This window comes from Taeniopygia guttata, chromosome 1 (genome assembly GCF_048771995.1).
Source record: "Taeniopygia guttata chromosome 1, bTaeGut7.mat, whole genome shotgun sequence".
NCBI lineage: Eukaryota > Metazoa > Chordata > Aves > Passeriformes > Estrildidae > Taeniopygia > Taeniopygia guttata.
The window spans coordinates 34,259,610-34,282,639 of record NC_133024.1 but is presented as its reverse complement, the minus strand read 5'-3'; the positions used below and the strand labels follow the sequence as shown (position 1 = coordinate 34,282,639).

Sequence of the window (23,030 nt, the reverse complement as noted above, 5' to 3'; positions counted from 1 at the left end):
GCGAGCATAGACTTAGTGAAACCACAACAGGCATAGGACTTTCAACAGAAATATTATCATATTAACAAATGAAATGTGAATGGCAGTAGGAATATAAGCACAAGAAGAAAGACTAAAGACTAAAGTTTAGAGAAATCATGTGTACTGACAGTGCAGAGCATTCCAAGAAATAAAAATCAAAATGAGTCATTTCTGTCAAACCTGGACAGAATGTCTGGGCTCTGTAAGACCATTGAACAGGTGTCTTGCCAGCAGAAGACCCTGTACCTTGACAGTGGGATGTTGGCAGCAAGACTGCAGTATGTGACATCTGCCATTCTCTTGCCAGTAAGCCCAATAGGGAAGCAGATCATATCAGTAAAAATGTGTGTTTACTAAATGAAAAAAATCAGCAGATGAGCAGCCACCTTATGGCTTTCAGACTGCAGAAAGGTATTCAATATAAAGGACCACCCATAAGAACAGCAGACTCCTAGAGGGTATAAATAATTTATCCAAAAAATCTGTCAGTTCATGGTTGCCAATCAAGAAAATGCCAAGAGATGTGGTAAGGGCTTGATGTCCCATGTCCTTTGTGTCACACACAAGTGAGCCAGACCACCTCAGCACATCCACCCTGGGGGATGTGGATGAAACAGAGAGTGAATGAAATACATGAAAGGAAGATTATAAATGGTTAACTTATTGAGAGATTTCTTGAATAAATGTCACTACTCCTCTCTACACATTTTCTCATTGCTTTTTGCCACATTTTTTTCCTAAAGGTATGAAACAAACTGATTTGCTCCAGAGCACTGCGTGCAATCAGATTTTAAGACAATGTTTCATGCAGCGAAACAGAAAGCACCACCAGAAAGGACCCCGAACAAGCTGTCCCACTGAGGCCCTCCCCTGACACTGCAAGCCTGGCTGCCCTGTGGCATATGACAAATCAACCATGCTACTGCAAATAACTGGACATGGCAATGAGGAACCTGGTCTGGGACAGCTCCTGCCTTTCCCAAGAGTCAGTCACTTCTACAACACAGCAGCAAAAGATGTAGCTTGTTAAAACCATCACACCTGGAACAATGAGGCCCAATCCAGGTTTCTAATTAATCAAATTCCACTTGCAGGGAGGAAAGGAACATGGGGAATATAAAATGCTTTGACTGATATAATGATTGACTTGTTTTGACAGGTACCACTGTTATGTCCAGTTTATATGAGTAAACAAACAATAAAAATGTTAATTATAAACAAAGGAGTACCAGGAAATGTCTCCCCATGCCCTTTGCTCAAGCCTCCTGTTGCCAGTTTCAGCTTTCCTGGAGGACACATATAGCACATATTTACAATAACACCTCAGGACTGTGGACAATTAATACGCTTGTTATAGCTGTAACTTATGACTATTGTTCATTATTGACAGCAGATTCCTCTTTTATTTGGTCCATACAAAAATAAAATGCATCACAAAATAAAAATTAAAGTTTGTGTCACAATAATTATACAATGTTACAAAGAGGGACCAATCTTCCTCTACAGAGCTCTTTCTTTGTCATCCTATGAATCAGTTCTTGAGAAACTATTAATCCCAAGAATGTGAAGCCACAATATCACATCTCACAACATCACAATATCACTTAGCCACAACATCGCATCTCCTTGATGTTGTAGCAGTGGAGCCAAATATCAATTTGAGTGAGTTCTTATAGCAATTCTTATGACTGATGCATGTGACATCTTATACCAGAAGTACTTATGTGAATAAAATTTGCCTACATTTTGTTTTGTGGATAAAAAAGTGAATCTAAAATACAGTATGATTCATAAAATCTTTACCAATATTCATAACATATTTAAAAGCTAATTTCATTGCCATTGTTAAGTCTTGCTTCAGACCCTGCTTCCCAGATCACTTCAGAGGGCTCTTTTTGTAACTAACAATTGGGTAATAGCCTAGACCACGAAGAAGGCCCAAGTCCCTACACATCTGACAGAGCATGTTGTTATCCCGTGTTTCTTTCTAATGGCCTTGGGTCAAAAACTTCAACCATCTTCTTTATTGTTTTGACATTTTCTTTCAGAAATATCTAGTGTTTCAGGTTATTTCCCAGTTGATGTCAGATAGAATAAAAGTGATGAACAGTACCACTAGGTAAGAAGAATATTGTCCAAAACCACCTGACACAATGTGAAAATTATTGTTCCCCTTACACTGTGTTGCATTATATATTCGTGCCTTCAGGTATTTATCCAACTGGTTGTACACATTTCCTTTGTTCCTTCCCACAGCCATTTTTACAGTTATTATTTTCATTAATACCTACACTACCTCCCAGTGCATCACCTCTCCAGTCTACTGAAGCAATAGGGATGCCAGATTTCAGTACAGCCTCTGCTGAGGATCAAACTGAGCAGCACACACAGCACTCCCACTGAGTATGGCCTGCCTGCTCACAAGAGCAGCTATGGCTGGATGGCAGCTGGGATTATACAGCAGGCACGGAGAATTATTTTCTTGCAAATGAGCACTGATACTTTGCTGTATGGAGACAGATTTTGGTTGAGGTTTTATTAGATATTAAACAGTAAAATTTTTCATCTTATTTGTCTTTATCTGCATGATTTTTTAGCTCTGCAAATTCAAATTTTCAAAGTAAATGACAATAGTATGGTTAGTTCTAATTTTAACTATTCTTTATTTAATAAAAAGAAAAAGGATCATTGACATTTAAAGCATCATAGTAACACAAACTTGCTGCACAGCCTAGTGCAAAAATGTGCAGAGGTGTGTCCTTGATTCTTGATGAAAACAGAGATATTGATCTCGCTGAGATTAAAAGGGCTTCACGACACTGCTGCATATGTACATTCATACTATCACAAAGTTCTCTGAAGGACTGAAGGCTTGGAAAAATAGCAGCCAGCTAAAACTCAGAGAAGAGACTGTGGTGGTAGCTGCTATATGGTGATGGAGGGATGGCAGGCTGATTTCCATACCTTTGATTGAGGATATCTAAGGAGATTTTCAGCATTTGTAATTTAAAAAATTTGGTTACCATGCTGCTAACAACAGTTCCTTACATCTGTTCCAAAACAGCTTTCTGCTGAGATGTCCTGGAAAACCCCTGTCCACCACTGCATTCTCTGAGCTTGCTTTTCTGCTGGAGGCAGGGGAATGGGAATTGTCTCTTTGGACATGGGGTTCATCAATGTCATCTGAGATCCATAAAAGCCAGAAACACAAAAGAGTCCAGAATATGGGAAAAAAAAATGATGTGGCTATTTCAGGGGTTTTCTTGCCGAGTTGCTCAGCTGTAGCCTCAGAAGCAAATATAAACAACTTCAACTACTAGTTTCCAACTATGTTTACATTTTTGGGAGAAGGGGAAAGGAAAGGGAAAGGGAAATGGAGAGGGAAAGGGAAAAGGAAAGGGAGAGGGGGAAGGGGAGGGGGAAGGGGAGGGGGAAGGGGAGGGGGAAGGGGAGGGGGAAGGGGAGGGGGAAGGAGAGGGGGAAGGAGAGGGGGAAGGAGAGGGGGAAGGAGAAGGGGGAAGGAGAAGGGGGAAGGAGAGGAAGGAAGAAAGGAAAGAAAAGAAAGGAAGGAAAGAAAGGAAGGAAAGAAAGGAAGGAAAGGAAAGACAGGAAAGACAGGAAAGACTGGAAAGAAAGAAACCCACTCTCAGGAGACAGCACTACACTTCTTGGCTTAAAAAATTATGGGCAATGGTGATTATGATGCAAATGTTAATAAAGCTGCAATGCAGTTAGTGCATGTTTAAAAACAATCATCCTATAGGTATAGTAGATAAAGCATGTTTTACATCACCATAATAGTAAAGCTAATCTTTCTATAATCTTTCATAAAGCCTTGAAAACACATCTTGTTAAATTACACTGCTATTTTTGTAGGAATTTGTAAAGAAGCTTTCTAACAAGCAAATTAAAACAATCACTTCTTTTCTATTGTTTTGCAGTCTAATATTTTCCCCAGTATTATATTTCGCTTCCATATATTTATCCCTAAATATACATTCTCCTCAGATGTAGCAGAAAAGAAAGGAAACAAGAAGTTAGGAAAATACACTTAGAGCCTTATTAGAACTTGTGTTTATTCTATATTTTTACATTTATTCAAATTAATTAGGAATAAAATTCCCAGAAAGCATAGACAACAAGCAGTGGCCTAATTGCATAACAGTAATTCTTAAGAATACTTTACAATTTGACCTGAAAAGATCAGGGAATTTTCCTAATTATTCACAATAATCTGACTTTCAAAGCATTAATGAGGATTCTAGTTCACTGAAAATCATATTAAACCACACTGTCACAATTTTACCAGTGTAAGTGCAAGAAAAAAAAAATTATTTAATTTTTGACATATTCTGACACCCCAAGAATTATAACAAGCAGTTTGATTGTTTTGGAAATAAACACATGATACACCAAGTCTAAACATTTCATGTTAAGACCAGTCAAATTAGGTTTTTAAAAAAGTGAAGATTAGTGTTTTGAAACAGAAAAATCCAAGATTTGCCACTTAGGAAGAGGATTAACTGTTTATATCTGAAGTTTTAAATGCCTTTCTCTTCTCACATCTCCATATGCCTACAATTGAACTGAATGAATGGTCAATTCCTTGCATGCAGGAAGCTTTTGGTATACTTTTGGTGCACCCCCAAGGACAAATAATCCTCAGATCCAGAGGCACTAAAAACTCTACAGCTAGAATTTTTGGTCAGGGTAGACATCATCTGGCTGGTTGCCTGGTGACAGGATCATTTATATCTTGCAGGGAATAATGGTAAACACAGCATAAGTGGCCTGTATGGCTGAATGGGATATGAAGGGACTACTAAAGGCTACCCATTTTTTCCTCATACTTTTTTTTCTACATTACCAGCATTTTTCTTGACAAGAGTTTTTTGGTTTTGTTTTGGGTTTTTTAATTCCATCCTCAGCCTCGCTCTTTCATTCACTTGGGCAAAAATCAACTAGGCTATACAAGACTACAGATGAAGAAGATATCCTAGGAAAGTGTTCAAAGCCAGGTTGGGCTTTCAGCAACCTGGTCTGGTGGAAGATGTTGCTGGCCATGGTGAGTAGGAGGGAATGCAATGATTTCTAGGGTCTCTTCCAGTCCAAACCATTCCATGATTTTAAGCAGCCAGCTGTCCTAATTAGCAGCAAAAAAGCCAGGTGGAATGTTGCACAGTGCATTTTTTAAATTGTCATATGTTGACCTAAAAACGCACTAATGCTGAAAGAGACAACTCTGATGTGCTCCCTGCCTTCTTTCCCACTGTCTGCCTTGTGTTAGCCATGAAAATGTTCTAGCCAATTGGCAAATTGAAAATGGCATGAAAACCAAGCCAAATTAACCTGAATCACAGACCAGGTGCATATTGACCATCATCCACAGAGATGGCAGCAGTAAGAGCTGGCAGATGGGGATGGTGTTGGGTTCACACATCCCCTTTGCTGGCACTACACTTTTGTACCTGGCCCCTCATTATAGATCTGAGACTCCTATGGAGAGCACTGCAAGGTCATCACTGCTGCCCTGCCAACTCAGTTTGAAGGATGTGGGAAAAAGGAAAGATGCAGGGACAGAAGCAAGTAGCTAAAGTGAGTAGGACAGAATTGGCTGTTTAGGCTAAGAATGCACCTGAAAAACAGTCAATAAAAATACGCCTTTACAGCACAAGTCCTGCTGGGAGGAAAGGGAAAAATAAAACTGCTCTCCTAAGCTTAAGAGAGAGAAAGAGAAGTTAACAATCAAAGGTTTGTAGGGCTCTTGAGAGCTAAGGCAGATATATAGTGGAAGAAAAAATTGTAGTAATAATAATGCTTATTCAGTATTTCTGCAATTTTTTGTTCTGAAAAATACACTGGTATTATGAACCTCTTTCCTGACTAGAGAATCAAATATGAAACCTTTAACAGACCTTTTCAAGAGTAGTGTTATGGGTAGTAAACATAATTTGCGCCATTGCTTGTATGCTTGTTTGTACTAGCCCCCCCCGGCCCTGGCGAGACCGGGCGTATATTGGAAACTGATTTACAAGTGAGAAAGTACGGCTCGCCAGAAGATGGGCCATGGGGCCATGTCTGGAGAGATATGGGGACCCCAGGTGCTGATCATCGGCGTGAACGACCGAGATGGATATAATGGAAATCCTCGGACAAATACATGTGAATGCAGTGTTCCCGTAAATTTCATCACGGGATTCAACAACTCCGGACACTGAATTGTTCTCCCTCATCACCAAAAATGAAAATCTTATTAATATATGGACTCTGAATAGAAGAAAAGATTGATTGCTGAAATCCTGGCTCCAGGTGGAATTTTCCCTATAAAAACCGCTTGTGCCAGGATGGAGGTGTGTGGGCATAGGGGAAAACCTCTCCTACGGCTGACTCCTTGTTGCACACCAAGGGTCGATCCCCGGGCTCGGCACTGCGTTTTTTTACCGTGGCTGGCTAGATAGAATTTGACCGCTAATAAAGCTATTTTTATTTTTGATTTGGCTGAATAAATTTTCATTTATAACAGTAGCACAAGGCTTGAGAATGTTGCATTTAACCACCTTTGCATGCATTGTGAGAATGTCTAATCTAGAGCATAATTAATGCATACAGATTGAAAGAAGGGGGAAATGAAGTTATCTCTATTGTCCCTTTTTTTCAATTTTTTAAGGCAATTAGCCTCATTACCATAAATATGCCCTTATAGCCACATTTAACTGCATCTTCTGTTAAAAATGCCTTTTTCAATAATATGTAACCAATAATCAACCAGCTCTCTAAAGTTTTAATTTTGAAGACAAGTATCTGGAAATGGGATCAGCATGGCAGACGTTGATCTCACTGGTATAAAACCAAGAGAAGTCCCCTTTCCCTGACTGCCTTTTTTCTTCCACAGACAATTAAAAAAAATCTTGGGGGATTTTTTTTTTTCCACGTTTCACCCATTGTTCATGCTCTTAAAGTTCACTTGACCTTATTTAATTCCTGATACTACATAAATTCGGACACACAATGTTTGGGCAAAGGAAAAAAGTAACAGGGCATGGCTCCTCTGCAGTGCCAAGAGATAAGCAGTTACAGACACCTGGAATGACTGCAGCGATAAGACCCCAATTGTTTTCACATTATATATTAACTTGGGTTCAAATCCTAAAACATGGTTCACTTTCCATGCACAAAATACACCAGCTGTTTCAGGTGTAGGAACCAAATTTATGCTGACAGTCGATCACAGTTTGCCAGTCATTAACAAATAGGACCTATGTCATTTTCTGCACAAATCACTGTAATTACTGACAGCAGAACAAGGTATTTCATCTCCTAATAATTTGCAATTGAAAATAATTTGCTCCTGTAGATGAACACATCAAGAGCTGCCTTAAAGTAGTTTTTACTTTTTGATGAGACGTTAGTTTTTTAAGTCTTTGTACTACGTAAATCTGTGCTTTTCCTGTCTTTTTTTTTTTTTTTTTTTCTGATATTGATTCATTTTTGAAATCTACAGACTTGACACAGGAGAAGATTATTCCAATTCAGGGAGAAATGCTATTTACTTTGTATAACATTAGGTAATATATCTTTAAATGAGTATAGCTGGTTCTTTGCTAAGTTGAACGGCTCTTTGAGACAAATATTTAATAATTTGTCACCAATAAAATGGAGACAGAAGGAGCAACCTGTCAGTTTGGGATCTGTTTACAAAAATGCTTGTTGGGCCAGACTCATCAGTTTCTTTTAGTTGCCCTCCATCTGATGAGGGAACTTTAACATTTATCTTCTCATCCCTCTTGTAAAGCTGAGCAGAAATGCTTTATTGAAAAGCTCTCTGTCAATTATGTTGAAGCTTGAAAATACAAAATGAAATCAAAGTTCATCTTGCAGCCTCTTATCTCTTTGCAATCAACCTGTAAATAATCAATCTGTCATCCATTCAGTTACTTAAAAACACAGAGATATCAAGGCACAAATATACATGTAATTTTGCTTTTTTATGTAAGGCAAATTATGGAACTATGATACTAAAAGTTGAACAGAAAAAATCATACAGAGAAGGAAAATAGATGGTGCTTACTGAATAGAAATAATAAGGATTAATGAGTCATTGCACTTTGATTCTTTTTGTCTCTCCGAAAGTGTCGTTTGGTCCCTTAGCTCAGTTTGCTGATGATCCTGTCTTTCAGCACTCTAGGAAGCAAAGTGAAGCAAAAGTGGTTTATTTTCCAGTGAGAAGCACGACACTTGTGCCTTTCAAAGAAAGTTGAGGACAGGACCTCTAGTGACAGGCCAGGGAGTAATGGCTTTAAAGTGAAAGAGGGTAGATTTGAATTAGATATTGAGAAGAAACTCTTTACTGTAAGGGTGGTGAGGCACAGGTTGCCCAGTGAAGCTGTGGATACCCCACTCCTGGATGATGCCCATTAAGGATTCGGGTGTGCTCGATGGGGGTCTGACAAACTTGGTCTAGTTGAAGGTGTCCTTGATCATTGCATTGTCTGGGAGTAGATGACCTTTACAGCTCCCTTCCAACCCAAAATATTCTTTAATCATTGTATGATTCTATGACTTCTCAGAAATTACGTCAAATATTTGCAAAGAGAATTGCATTCTAGCATACCTAACTAGAAAGAGAATGTGAACTCACATTTAAAACAGAATTACATATTTTTTTTTTCAGACTGATCCTAGACCATTAAAGATTTTCTAGGAACTTGTGCATAGCAGAATTGAAATGCAGAGCATAGCTCTTAAAAATATGGTTGTTCAAGCCTGAGAAAATACTACAGATTTTCTGTAAGAGTTACCCTCTTAATGAGATATAGCATAACACAAGACCCTGCTGTTAGTCCCTTGAGGGGTTCTAGCTAGGAGGAATATTAACATGGCCTTTCCATCAGCTATTTCAACTAATAATAAACACTGAACTTTCCTGCAATGCTAAAGCCAGGGTGTAGGTCGGTCTCCAGGAACTATATATGCAGCATTTCCAATGAAAAATGACACCCAGGGGGAAAGAATGAATGTACTAACATTTTGATTTATTCACAGGCCATTTCTGGGCCCCATTTGGAAAATTTAGGCAGCTACTTGGATGAAAAGATTGATACCAGCGAGACTCAACTGAAGTCTACAAGATTGATTTTAGCCATAAAGAAACTCAGCTTTGATTGGAGCTGGACAAAACTTTCTATATGAAGTTAAGACATAGCATTAAAAGACTTGGCATAGCCAATAACAAAGGAGTTTTTACCAGCCTCCAAATACTGACACATGCTGTGAAAACACCCTTTGGTGAAGAACCAGCCACTCAGCAGATCAAATTGTTCCTAAGGAGCATGATCCCAGCTTGAGCAACAGAAAATTTGAAAAGACAGAGAAATTCAGATTAAGATACCTGATGATCTATTCTAATATTCATTAATATTTTCCCATGCACTGAAGTGTTTTCTAAAATGCTTTATCCTTCCTAAAGCAAAACAAGATGGAAATGAAAAATATAAAATTACTGTTGAGGACAGGCAAAGGACATGTTTTTTTGTCTGGAAGACACCCTCTTCATTTCTGCAGATGGAGGACATAAATAGCCCCATGACTACTCTTTCAAAGTATAGTGAAATAAGAAAATTTTATGAATCTTGGGACAAGAAGAAACTCAAGGATCAATATTCTTGTCAAGCAACTACAGTTGCATTGTGTTTAACAGATGGCTGTCTGGCATACTCAGGTATTTCCCATGCTACAGACCTGATGTCCTCCCTGGTAATCACAATCCTCACTTCTTCCACATCTAGTACAAATCTTGTTTATTATTAGTCTATTAAATTTTGTTTCACACCCTCCCTAAGGAGCACAGAGAGCAAACTCACTCTTCAAAGATTCACCGCAAGGCAAGATTGCTATCAGGTGCTGATAAATTGCCCCCCACCTCCCATTTAGTCTTTGGTATTTCAGATAAATGGCTTCAGATCACTCATTTATTCATTGTAGGACAGGCTTTCTAAATCTCTGATCATTTTTACAGCTTTCCCCTGGAGTCTCTCCAGCTGGCACACACCCTTCTTGAAGTACAGAGCTCAAAGCTTTACCTGTAAAGGATGAAAGGAATGCTCCTATGTCTTTATAAACCATACCTCAATTTACAAAACCAAATATATGATTTGAATGTTTCATCATAGTAGGATGCGTCAGAGACAAGATGCTATAGCTAACAAAGTTCTAGTTACTGTTCCCCATTATTTTCCTACAGTTTTATGTGAGCACTATTTAGCAGATATGTGGTTATTTCTACTGAAAGCACCTTGCAGTTCACCCTGCTCAATTACACTTTGCTTTTTCCCATCACTTTCAATGTTTAACCCTCACAGCACATGGAGTCATCTGAGAAAAATGAGGAAACATTGAAGAAGAGAAGTATGTTCTCTTCTGGCTATCATTACTCTTCAACCTTTTTCTAGATGCTTCTAAAGGGATTCCCTAGTTTTACAAATATTCTTCTGAGATTCTAAAAATATCCTGATGCTTCACAGTCCCTCGGGTCCTCTTGTTCACTTCAATAAGGAAGCTTTTTCTGCTTCATCTTTCCAGTTTTTCACTTTACCTTCTCTCCACAGGGGTTCAAGCTCAACCATTGTCAGCACTCAGATTTCATCACATAAATTCTGCTGGTCTGTCAAGACCATCAGGACCTGTGAGTGTGTGAGTATTGAGTTTCTCTAAGTGCTACCAGACCTATTGCTTCTTCCTTTGAGGCTGAGATCTAGTCCCTTTGTTGCTGGTTTTGATCATGATAGCAACCTTATCAGAGACAACTTTTCTGTGAAAACTGATGCCAGTAAAAAGGTAGGCACTTTTCACATCTTGTCTTCAAAGCACCCCCAATCATAACATCTCTCTGTAACTGCCAAGTACATCTCTAAAATCACAATCCTGTGTTACAGAGGGGGTCTGATTTGCTATAGTAGTCTTTAAAAATGTAATATAAAAATAACTTTCAGAAATTTTGGCTATGACATTTGATAATAATTTGAGTTTAGAAATGATACACAACTGACCTACACACTGTGGACAAGATTTACCTCTGGCCTACCATTTACATTGAGTTTATTTTTCAATTACAGTATATAAAATGTAAATGTGTCCACAGTAAACAATTTTACTAAATTATTTGCTGTAATTTTGCTTCCTTATTTCAATTTTCTCTGTTGGAATGAATAATATGCCTTTATATTAATTTTGTAAGACAAACTACAAATTGTTTTGCATAAGAAACACAACAAACAAAAACCAAAACACAGTTTTGAGAAAGAAAAGTCTATCGTGTCCTTATTTGCAAACACCACTTTCCAAAATAAACATGTCAAGCATATCTTGGGGCTATTATTCTTTTAGCTTATGCAAAGTATCTTTTACCATATCCTAAAGAGTTTTTGTGTCATTATACCCTTTTTTACATGTCATGAAGCTGCAAGATCTTGCTTTGCAACTGTTTATTCCTATCAACAGATAATGATAGGACAGTTGTTGGTTTGTTTGGTTTTTTTTTCCCCTAAATAATCCAAGAGCCACTTTGTTATTAATTCATTTAAGCTACTACTCAAAATTCAGAAGCCAACATCCCAGGTAATGAACACAGAGCTTTGTGCTCTTGGAATATTTTGGATATACTCCCTAGTGCTTATGGTTTCATGGAGATTTCCTACACAGATATAATTTGCTTTTTCAAGCTTTCAGAGTTGCATTTTTCTCCAAAATTAGCCACTTAAGATATAACCAATAAGCTATCTCCTTGCCTTTCTCATTCAACAACAGCCAAAATCTGCACTGGAAGAGATCACAGTAATATTTTTTATCTATCAAGCACATCAAAAGTTTAATGTTGATAAAAATTTATCAACTTGCAATTGGACCAAGTAGCAGAATTTCTGAATGAAAAAAGTCTTAAATGAGTCTCTGCAAGGTAAGAAGAACAAGTGATACTCTCATAAATCAATGGCTTTACTGCCAACTCAAAAGAAGAATTGAAGAACAGCTGTCTACTGTGTCAGGGAGCACAAAACTTTGACACAGGAAGACTCTACTTTGTTTCTGTAAGAATGTCACCATGCCTGCAACAGAGGACCTTCAGTGCATGCAAAATTCAGCTGCCCTTTGTACACATCACTGATGTGATACAGGCAGGACCAGAACATTTTTGCACTGCACTTCCAGAGCCTGGACTTCCTGGTCTCATATCTTATGACAGCCCAATGATCTTCTGCACGGACAGTGTGTTCCATGGCAAACAGCAAAGGGTCGTACCCCTGAACTCCAAAAAATAGCTGTGATTTCTAGGAATTCTAACATCATGTTTAGAGACACAAAACAAACAAACAAACACCCCTAACTGATGAAGGAAAAGCAGTTCTTCAAAGCCGCTGGAAAAATGTTCTAAAATAATAAATGGCAAGTCAAAGATAAAATACTACAGGGAAATTTCTATTCCACTAATGTACTATTTATTTTATTTTAATGAAGAATAACTGAAATTTCATCTAGAAGTTGGAATAGTTAAAGCAAAATGAGGATGACAGACCTGCAGAAAGGCCTAAGAAATAGCCAGCTGAACAACTATTGCAATTAATCACTTTGATGTTTGACTTCTAAGACAGTTACTACCTTCAGATGTTCAGAGATGTCTTAATGTAACTCCTTCATTTTTTTTCCAACTAGTGCAACAAAAGAATAATACCGACAACCTAAAATAATTTTAAAATAGGCTGCAGTGTGATATTTTATTTACCACATAACTTGAATCTCTAAAGCTGCAGTCAGCTTTGTCTCTCCACCATTATTAGAATCTGTAAGGCCTTTCTCAGAAGACTTAAAATACTGTCTGCCCCTGCTTACGATTACAGGGAATTTTTTTTTTGAAGAAATGAAGAGCTACAGCTCCTCATGCTATAAAAAATTAATTAAATACCATTTATTCTTTCAAAGGCTCTCTTCATGGCAATGCAGTATTTTGCTGATATGTATTGTCTTCCAGACAGCAAATGTCTTGAGAAAGATCTGGACATCTAAAAACTATCAAGAAGACAGATCTTGCTATATAGATAATTAGCTGAACAATAAAGGATGAAAACACTGTTCTCTAGCTTCATGTGTCTAATTTGCACATAAAGCTTTATATTCAAAAAAGGATTAAGGTCTCCAAAGAAGGAAACAGAAGTATTTTCAGACTACCCAGGTGAAATGAAAGACATTGTGTCAATGAACACATTCCACACAACAGGTTAATACCCTTCTTCTGTTGCATCAGGATGTCAATCAGGTATATCAGAAATAGTTGTCATATAACTGTTTCAAAATTATTATTAAAGTGGTGAAAGATCAAGCATAACAATAATTCTCTAAAATTTAACTGAAGAATTTAAAACAAGGATCAGATAGGTATAGGAAAAAGGCCAAGAAAACTGCCACTGCCTAGGAAATTCTCACTACTCCATTAAGAAACAAGAAAAATGATGTTGGCCTCCTGTCTACAGGAAGGCTTTTCTCCACACTCAGCCAAGTAGTTTAGCAAATAATGCCACACTGTCCTTCCATATATTTTGATATATTGTGTATCTGGAAATACTGATGAGACAAACAACACTCGTTACACACTGTCTGCTGCACCGCCTGTCCTGATGAAAATAGCAATGGCAAATGTAATGAAAGGAATCTTCTCTAACTTCCCTTTTAACACTTACACAGTACTCTAGAATGGGGAAGGAAATGATGAAACTATTTTCTAACCCAGAAATTTACAACCCAGAGGAAAAAATGAGTACAAAGGCATTCTATAATGACAAAATTATGAGACTTACTGTATATTACATTTAGTCAGGAGAAAACTTTAGAATTGAAAAAGAAGCTAGCCAAGATCCATGGGGAATTTTCCTCAGATTTGGCATAGACAAAAAAAAACCCAAAAAAGGCACTTAAGTCTTTGGGATTTTTAAAAATTGCAGACAGTAAAAGGACACAGTGTCAAGTGGAATCCCAAAGCAGACACATCACAGTTTTTCATACAAGCCCGAGACAAAAGATGTTCCAAGCAACTTTTCAGCAGCACGCTGGAGATCATTATGTAACTGGGAAATCCATTTAGAAAGCAAGTTCCTTTGAGGCCTTTCCACAAGGACGGGATAAACCAAGTACAGAATTTTTAAATTATCTGGTTTACTGTCACCCAGAAGGACACCATATGAACCAAAGCTGCAGATGCATCAATCACTTACCCAACAGCTGAGCACAGAAATTAATAAGACCTGTCTCTAAAGGAAGCAAAGCCCAAAACCCCAAGCCCAACATCTTCCTTCTCATATTTTCAGAAAAAAGTTTAGAGTTAAACCTGTGAAGGTCACAACAACAGTATCAAGGGAATCTAGTAAGTCATGCTAACAGCTCTTGACTTGCAGCGAAAGCCTCAGAAGTAACTTTGACCACAGCAAAAAGGCCAGCACCTCATGACAATGATAAAAAATAAGGTCACTCTGGAACACCATACCCTTTGATGTATCTACTCAGAGCTGATGAGATCTTGGCAACTGGATAATAATACAGAATTCCTACCTAATTTAGAAAGGACAAGCACAGAAAATTCTGTCAATTGAAATGTCAATGATCTGCTTGGCTCCAAAGATGGTTGAATTTGGTCTGATGCAACATAGTTTCATAGCATCATCTTCTGCCATTTAACTGCAAGTGCAATGAAAAAGATGATGGATTTATTTTCTTTCTCCACTGAAAACAAAAGCAACCAACCAAAGCTTATTTCTCTTGAAACAAAATCTCCAGTTTGTTGGCATCCAAGCCTACCTGCACATCTATCTTTCCCCGAGCTGCTGCTTTTGCTCTATTGCAGCCACAGTTCATTAAGATGAAATGTGTTCTGCTGGAGCTGCCTCATCAGTAAGTATTGCTGAAGCAATTTAGTAATGATCTTAATGCACAGTGCTGAATTTTTATAGCCATCTCAATTGGCTATTAAAATACAGCACTGCACTTTGAAATTGCTACTGCACCACTTCAGAAATAGTTAGCATGATGGAGCTGCAAAAAGCAATGTTCATATCAGTGGAAACCTTACTCTTTGTGAATGATTTCTGGAAAATTTTACTTAAAATCCACAACGAGATTATGATGTTAATTTTGCATATGAACACAGGATCCTTCAGACCTGCTTGGAGAGTTCTTAAGAGCTTAATGGTTTCAAGGGAAAAACAGACAAAATACATGCAATATTATATTGCTGCACAGTCTTCCCAGACATGTTGTTTATTTCTTTACTGCTAATGGAAAATGACAGTAAAATAGAAAAGGGGAAAATCATAGTTATCATGAAAATACAAAAGACTTCAAGCACATAATATCCTACAGCTCACAGGAGAGCTCCAGTTTTAAGGGAGACAACCAGCCAGAAGGAAGGATTTTGAATTCCCTTTGAAAGTATCCTTTTTGATTTAGAAAATAATTTTTTTAATGACTATTAATCTCCAAAGATGGTTAAATTAAGATTCCACCACTTCCTTCCATTAAACTGCATTTTAAACAAAAAACATAACAGATTTATCTTCTTTCTCCAACAAAGACAAAAAAGAAAAAGCCTGAGAAACTAGAACCAAAATGCCATTCATCTAATAACTATTACTTTGTGAAATTGTATACAAGGACTACTATTCCTCAGGAATGTAAGGAACCACTTCACAGAATCAATGTGGGATTTTAAAAGAAAAGATTAATATATGGTAACTTGCACAAATGAGATGGCAAGTCTTTATTGACCAAAGGCAGATAATATATTTGGTGTTTTATTTATACCATGAAGAAGAATATGATAATAGCAGCTGTACATATTTATCATCACTTAAATTAAATAACATCATCCTCAGTCTGGGAAATACAAAGGTGTAGATATAACCTACCACTTTTAACCACATTAGGCACTGGCAATATAAATGTGTTAAAATATGGTTGGAAAACAGCAGAAGCTTCTATAGCACTTTTGTCATGGTGCTTTCTAATTTTATGATTTTTCAAGAGAATAGAATCTTCACGTGGTAAATGTTCAGATATTCTTACATTAGACAATCCTAGACTGCAGGGAAGCTGTGCTTTTTAGTGATGTTAACTTCTAAATGATGGTTCGATCCACTATCTTAAAACTAGAAAAATATGTACCAGTGTTTGATGGAGCACTTTCTGCTAACTGGAGGAAATACAAGTTCCTTCAAGCAAAGGCATTTAACAATAAAGGGTATTTTAGTTTCAGTTGTGGTGGTTTTCTATTTATACCTGAAATAAGTGATACTTCAGGTTACAGTAATATTAAGTGAAGCACTTTAATTAGAGTTGGGAACCGAAACAGTTTGTTAAATCCTTGAGACTTGAGAAAGTTTGCCTGCTTCCTCATTTTTATATGGTTGTGTCTTTTAAGTTGCTCCATTTTCCTCTGTTTTAGATAAGGATTCACAGAGCACAGAAGAAGAACATTGAAAACCAGAATAAATTCACAGCTGATAGGATCATAAGAATGAAATTCTTCAAAGACTGTAAAAAAAGGTTTTGTATCAAACGTGAAAAAATGATTTGGTTGAAAACACTTTGGACCTTACAAAACATTATTTTTTAATTAAGAGAATATCTGCCTAACTTGCCATAAAACCTCCTATTCCCACATGCTAAAGTTTGCTATGGCATATTTAGTGTCTCTTAAATTAGAGAAAAAAGATCATTAAAGTAGTAGAAGTGATAGCTGTAATAAAAAAAAAGAATAATAAAAAAAATGTACCCTCATCAGTCTGAAGCAAGCACTTGCAATCAGTTATCAAACAGCAAGATCTGAGAGCTCTCATAGTTCTCTGAAATTGGGAAATAAATAGCTGGGGTTCTTTGTTTGCAAAAAGCCCTTTCTTTCATTTTAAGTGCTGCAGCTATTACCTGAGATAAAAAGGTAACTTTTGACTTTGCTTTGCTAGATAAAAGTCAGAAGTTTATTCCTTTCCTTACTGAAAGCAGCACTTTTAATTTTTTTTAAATGAACCCTTTATTCTGCTATTCTGAATTGAACACCTTTTTTTTTTTTTTATTTTAGCAGACATTTTGAAACACAAATCATTGAAGTGTACTTCTGTGACTACTACAGTTGTCACAGCAAGCTGGGATACTATCCGTGCAATAGAACACACAAGACATTTCCTATAAAGCTATCAATCCAAATTAAAATACGTCTATCCTCATAGAAAAAAAGAAGCATGGACCTCTAGGAAACTACAGACAGTAATGGACTAGAGGACAATTCAGTAACAATCCAAAATAAATCTACAGTGAAATCATACCTTATACTGATGGTGAAAAATCTCTGCATCATCTCAAGAAAATCTCATAACTTACAAGAGAATTAAAAATGCACAAATTAAGCCATACTGATTATTTTCTTAGTATAGTAAGAAAGCTTCATTGCCATCCACTGACTTTATTCAATGACATCAAGAATAAAAAGTTATGGGAAAAGAAAATCTACCATGTGCCATAGAGTGGCTTCAGTTCAGCACAGAACACAATGAAATGGGAACTCTGGAACTGGTTATGCCCAATGACATAGTCTAACATTTGGACAGATATACATAACTCCCAAAATAAATGAGCATTATGCCCTTTATATTAATCCTATTTTATTTTTGCATATTTTATTGAGAAGTCTGGTTTAGGAGCTTAGTCTTTGCTGATTAAGAAATTTAAGATAAGAATAGCCATCCGGAGGGAGATACAGAATGGGGCTGAACAGTGCTTAAGATGCATAAATGTTTGATCTGAAGCCTCAAAATATAATCACACTCCAAATGGATTAAAAGAAAAGTTTTGATATGGCCCTAATTCTGAGAGCAAAAAGAGTAGAGAATTTAGTGCCTCTATAAATCTTTTAGTGCCCAAAACTGTCTGAAGTGGACCTCATAAAAATGTGTCACTGGTTGACTTCATCAGGAATGAGCAAAAAGTATGCTTTTAGAAAACAAAAAGTGAGAGAACTGCTGGTGTGTTCAGAGCCTTTTCATCAAAAATATCATGAACAGAAGGGCAGCTCCAGTCACTGTGGCAAGATCCTGACACATCTCAAACACTGTAATGATAGGCACTATTACCATGAAGGGTGTGGGAAAGTAATCCTGTTTCTCTATGACTTTATACTCAAATCACCAGCATATTCAGATAGCAAAATTAGCTGTACTTTATGTTGTTCCTTTCTTTGTGTTTTTCAGTCTGACATTTTTCCTCTGAAGTTTCCTGGTACTCAGCTGTTCTGCTTCACATACCCTGAACTTCATTTTTGCAGTTCTGATGTCTTTTAAGACACCACATTTCCCACAGAAGTGAGGTCAAAAGTTTATTATCTGATCCGAGAATGCGGTAGTTACAAGAATCCTTATTTTCTGCCATTTTTTTTTCCCCTTCTGGTACATTATATCAGAGCTTAAATTATCAGCTAGGTAGGCAAGTAAGTTGATAATATTTTACAAGATCTCTGTGTTTATCCACGTTTCTGACTGCCATAAAATTTTTACAATAGTAGAAATACATTTTTCTGCTGATCATTTAAAAAATGAAAGTAAAATGAATCAGGTTTAATTTCCGTCACTTGTGCATGAGCATACTAATTGTGCATCATCATACTACTCAATGCTTATGGGTTTAGTAAAAGTATATTTGGAGTGTGATAAGACAGCATGAAAATCTTGAGGTCAGTGGAACTACTTTGGTTTAAAATCCTTCAGTCAAATGCAATGAAATGGGACTGAGCACTGGAACCCCTGAACAATGACTGAAGTTCGCAACTCACTGCCCATACACAGTTCTTTGCAGGGTCTTACAGGAAGCTAATGCATGAGTTATATTACAAAGCCAAACAGCACCATTAAACTGCTTTGCTTTGAATGCCTGCATTTTGCTCCCCAGGAACAAACATTGCAGTGTTTGCAATCCATTGCAAATCCATTGCAAATCCAAGCATTGCAATCCATTCTCATTACTGCTAGTCTTGTTTCAATACAGAGCAAGAAAAGAATATTACTTAATGACAGGATTTTTAGAAGTGTCTAAATCCCAGTGATTTAAATAAAAAAGCTGCAAGCATATCTTTCCTCTGTTACATCTGTCAGCCACTGTAGAGATGCTGGCTGCTAAAATCTGCTGTGCCCTGGGAGTGCCTGAAACAAAACATCTACTGCTGGCCACTCAATCCTTTGCAAAGCCATACAGTGAATTGCATACCTGCCTGGAGAGACATGTAAGAGGCATACAAAAGACAATCTCCCAAGCAGGTGAAAGAGAGGAAGAGCCTGCAAGGATGACAGTTAGCTATTACCTTCAAGACACAGACTGTGGCTATCTGCCAATATTTGCCATCATGTGTGTCAAAGTGATAATCAGATTTAAATGCCTACACAGCTGAAGCTCTCTTTGAACCCTTGATTTTCCTATTACACAAATAATTTGTGTCTTTGTTTACCTCTTCTCCCAAAATTAAAACTAAAGGGTTACAGGTTTATCACATCTGACACTAGGAAAGACTTTCTGTAGAGCAACAGGAACCACTGCATGGGGATTTGCATTCAGAAGGGACCTCCTGGCAGCACAAGACCACACCCTTCCCTCTGACACACACTCAAAGCCATCTCCAGCCAATGCTTATTCTATACTTGATGTTTAAAATACATTCACCAAATTAATCAATATCTTCTATACAGTGGTTACTAGCTACAAAAATTAACCCCTATTAGAAAAACTCAATTAACCTCTATGAACTAATAACTTGTAAAAGCCCTCATCCTGAATATCTCAAATGAAGTTAAAAGGACCTCTACATACAAACCCTTGCAAATTTTCTTCTTTACCAACTTCAAGTGCTGAAAGATATAATCTACTACACATGGGCAAGTTAGGGATCTCTGAGTTTACCTGGTATTAGGGATGCCAAGACTTGCTTTCATGTGGTAAATTCTCAGGGCAGTAAGGAATGAACTCAGTAAATGCTGAGTTATATACTGACAGAGACAGTCAGGAAAAGAACTGAAAAGATATTTGCTACTCCAAATTAGGTAGGGAACAACTCTCTTGTCTAAAAAACAGATTTACTTTCATTATTAATTTTGTGAGTAGGAAAGAAGGAATGGTGTGGAAGCTACCATTCTGGTTTTCAGATCCTGCTCTGGACACCAAAACATACCAATTTCACTCTGAGAAGTAAAAAGCACTGTTTATATAAATACTAAGTGGATCTTACATTGCACATTAATGGTGTGAAAGACCAGTTCGCAGACAAATCACCTGAAATATGAGGAGATAAGCATCACAGGTGTGACTACAGCCAAGAGTCAGGGGTGGGTTTTATTCTCCATTTCTGCTAAGAGTTTGATGCCTCACAAGAGATAATTTTTTCATGGAAGATTTCAAATAAAATAAAAAAAAAAGAAAAAATACTCTAGATATTAAAAATAGTATTAGTAAGATTTTCATCCCAACTATAAATTATTTATTTTCTTCATTTTGCTTTTTTATCTGTAGAATACAGAAAGCCTAACAGAGCAGGCTTCCTTGCTGCCTGAATTGTGAAGGCAAAACCCCTGGCTTTTGCAGAAAATTAGCCCATCAGATTATTTTTTATCCATGTTTCCAGCTAACTATAAAAGTGAAAATACAAAAAATATATTCAGCTTAACAACAAAATTAATTATTTATAGCACTTATCTGTAGTCAAGTTCATATAAGAATACAGATACAAAATCGTATTTTCAGGAAGAAGCAATAAAAATTCTTTAGCTTGCCCTAAAAAGGTACTTTTTTGGTATCCATTCTGTTTTATGAAAATAATTGCAAAAATAAATAGTTACAGGCAAAACAAACACGATGCAAACCCATTATTAGATAATGATTGCCTCTCTCGTCCGTTTTCACAATGTAGCGAAAATTTGGTCACGGTGAATAGTTTTTACTGCTTCATCACAACCAGAAAGGACAAGTTAATTTTAGTTTCTTTAGCCTTAGGTCTCTCAAAATGACTGTCACATAACACACTTAGTTTAATTCCAAATCTTTAAAAACACTGCCTGCACTTCTACTCTGAATTCACTTTCATACAAAATACCATTAGAAATGCTTTTCTGTTAGAAAAACAATCCAGCATCATAATTGACCACAAGAATCCAGACTTTCAGTTATTTACCATCAGATGCATGTTTAAATATATCTTACTCTTTTCCAAGACCAGAGTATAATGAATACACTGCAGTGTAAAAGAGTGCACTGTTTTCAGTGTTGCACTATCTTTTTTGAGTATTAGAGGTCAATCTCAACAATTTGTCTCAATACATTAAACATACTCCACTACTGCTATAAAAAAACCCTATGGGGAAGCATACTATAATATTCACATGAGGGGATATGTAAGGGAGAACACTAAAAAAGCTGCAGATTATTCACTATAGATAAAATAGAGAGATTAAGGTCATGTGCACTACACATACACACAAATGTCTTAATTTCATAATATAGATATTTATGTATATATATTTATCAAAGGCCTGCTTATAAAATAGCTATTATGGATCAAAAAAATTAACTGCTGTTCATTCTATTCACATGTACTGTGACAATAAGAATTTTCTTTGTCCAGAAATTAGCTATGAAGAAAAATGCTTCTAGAAAGGAATTTAGCATTTTGTTTTGTAACCAGAAGGTTCTGCTGGAAGTGATAAAGCTCATTTAGACTAGTGAAGGTTTTGTGCTAGATTTCCACATAATTTTGTTGAAGAATAAAATAAAATTCATCTATGGATCTGGGTAAGTTGATACTCATGCCTTCATGTTGTAAAGATAACTAGAAAAAACCATAACAATAGTAGAGAGGGCAAGCTGGATAATCAAAATGCATTCTGAAAAGAGGAAGAATTCAGAAACTCCACATTCAGCTGCACCTTAAATCAAAGTCAAAGGTCTGAGTAGAGAAACTTTAGAGGTACTATATGTGCTGCCACATAGTATCTCCGTGTGTGTTTAGAAGGTAATGAGATATCTCTGCAGTAAACATTGAATGAAGCAAACTCCTTGAACTCCTTTTTATTTCAGGAAGAGACGTAATCATGAATTCAACTTCTACCAGCCTAGATTAACATTTCACTATTTGACAGTTAGTAAATGAACATGGTCAGATGCCATTTAAGCTACAAGAGAGGTTAAACACCAAGTTTAAAATGAATGTATTTTTAATTTTCTTATCTACCTTTCGGTCCTTTGAACAACTTGATCTCTACGACGGTCTCCAGTATAGGTCTCCTCCGCCGAACGTACAACCGCACTATGGAACCAGCCTCCTTCAGGGCCTCCACGGCTTTGCTGTGTGAGACTTCCGACACGTCAACCTCGTTCACTCGCAAGATGCAATCGTTGACCCTACAAGAAAAACAAAGAACCATAGGTACTAAATGCTTCAGCGGTTACTTTGGACGAAACAAAGTTTTGTCAGCAGTGCTGTGAAATGAAGATGACTTCATTGGGAATCTCAGAATCGCAGAATACGATGAGCTGGAAGGGACCCACAAGGATCATCAAGTCCACATCTGCCAGATTACAGACTTAATGCAATATACTTCACAAGCACTGAGACAGAGCACTGAGTCCTTCCAAAAGACACACTGGATTCAAACTGGAGTCTACCCAATCACTCACACCTACCATCCTCCTTCATAAACTGGGGTTACATGCACTATAGTGATAGAAATAAGTAATAACTTGTCTTTACAGATTTCATTTAAACAGTTTTGACTAAACAATATAACTGCTTCAAAACAGTGACGTTGCATTCTATTACTATGGCCCATAGTAAGGACAACTACAGTTGCTCTTATGGAAATCTCATAGTGTGATACAAAAGCTGCCATAGTGAAAATGCTGTCCTACAAAAAGCAGACAATTTAAAAGAGAATGCTTGATGCTAAATA

The 23,030-nt window shown here is 36.9% G+C and overlaps 1 protein-coding gene across 43 annotated transcripts in view; it reads right to left on the bottom strand.

The window, feature by feature from the left end:
- DLG2 (discs large MAGUK scaffold protein 2) overlaps window positions 1–23,030 on the bottom strand; it is a 988,777-nt gene that overhangs the window by 280,629 nt on the left and 685,118 nt on the right. For all 43 annotated transcript variants that reach the window (XM_030286703.4, XM_032751275.3, XM_032751277.3 and 40 more), the window contains one exon: window positions 22,313–22,482. In XM_030286703.4, the coding sequence (XP_030142563.1) occupies window positions 22,313–22,482 (170 nt within the window). The remainder of the gene's footprint in view (window positions 1–22,312; window positions 22,483–23,030) is intronic.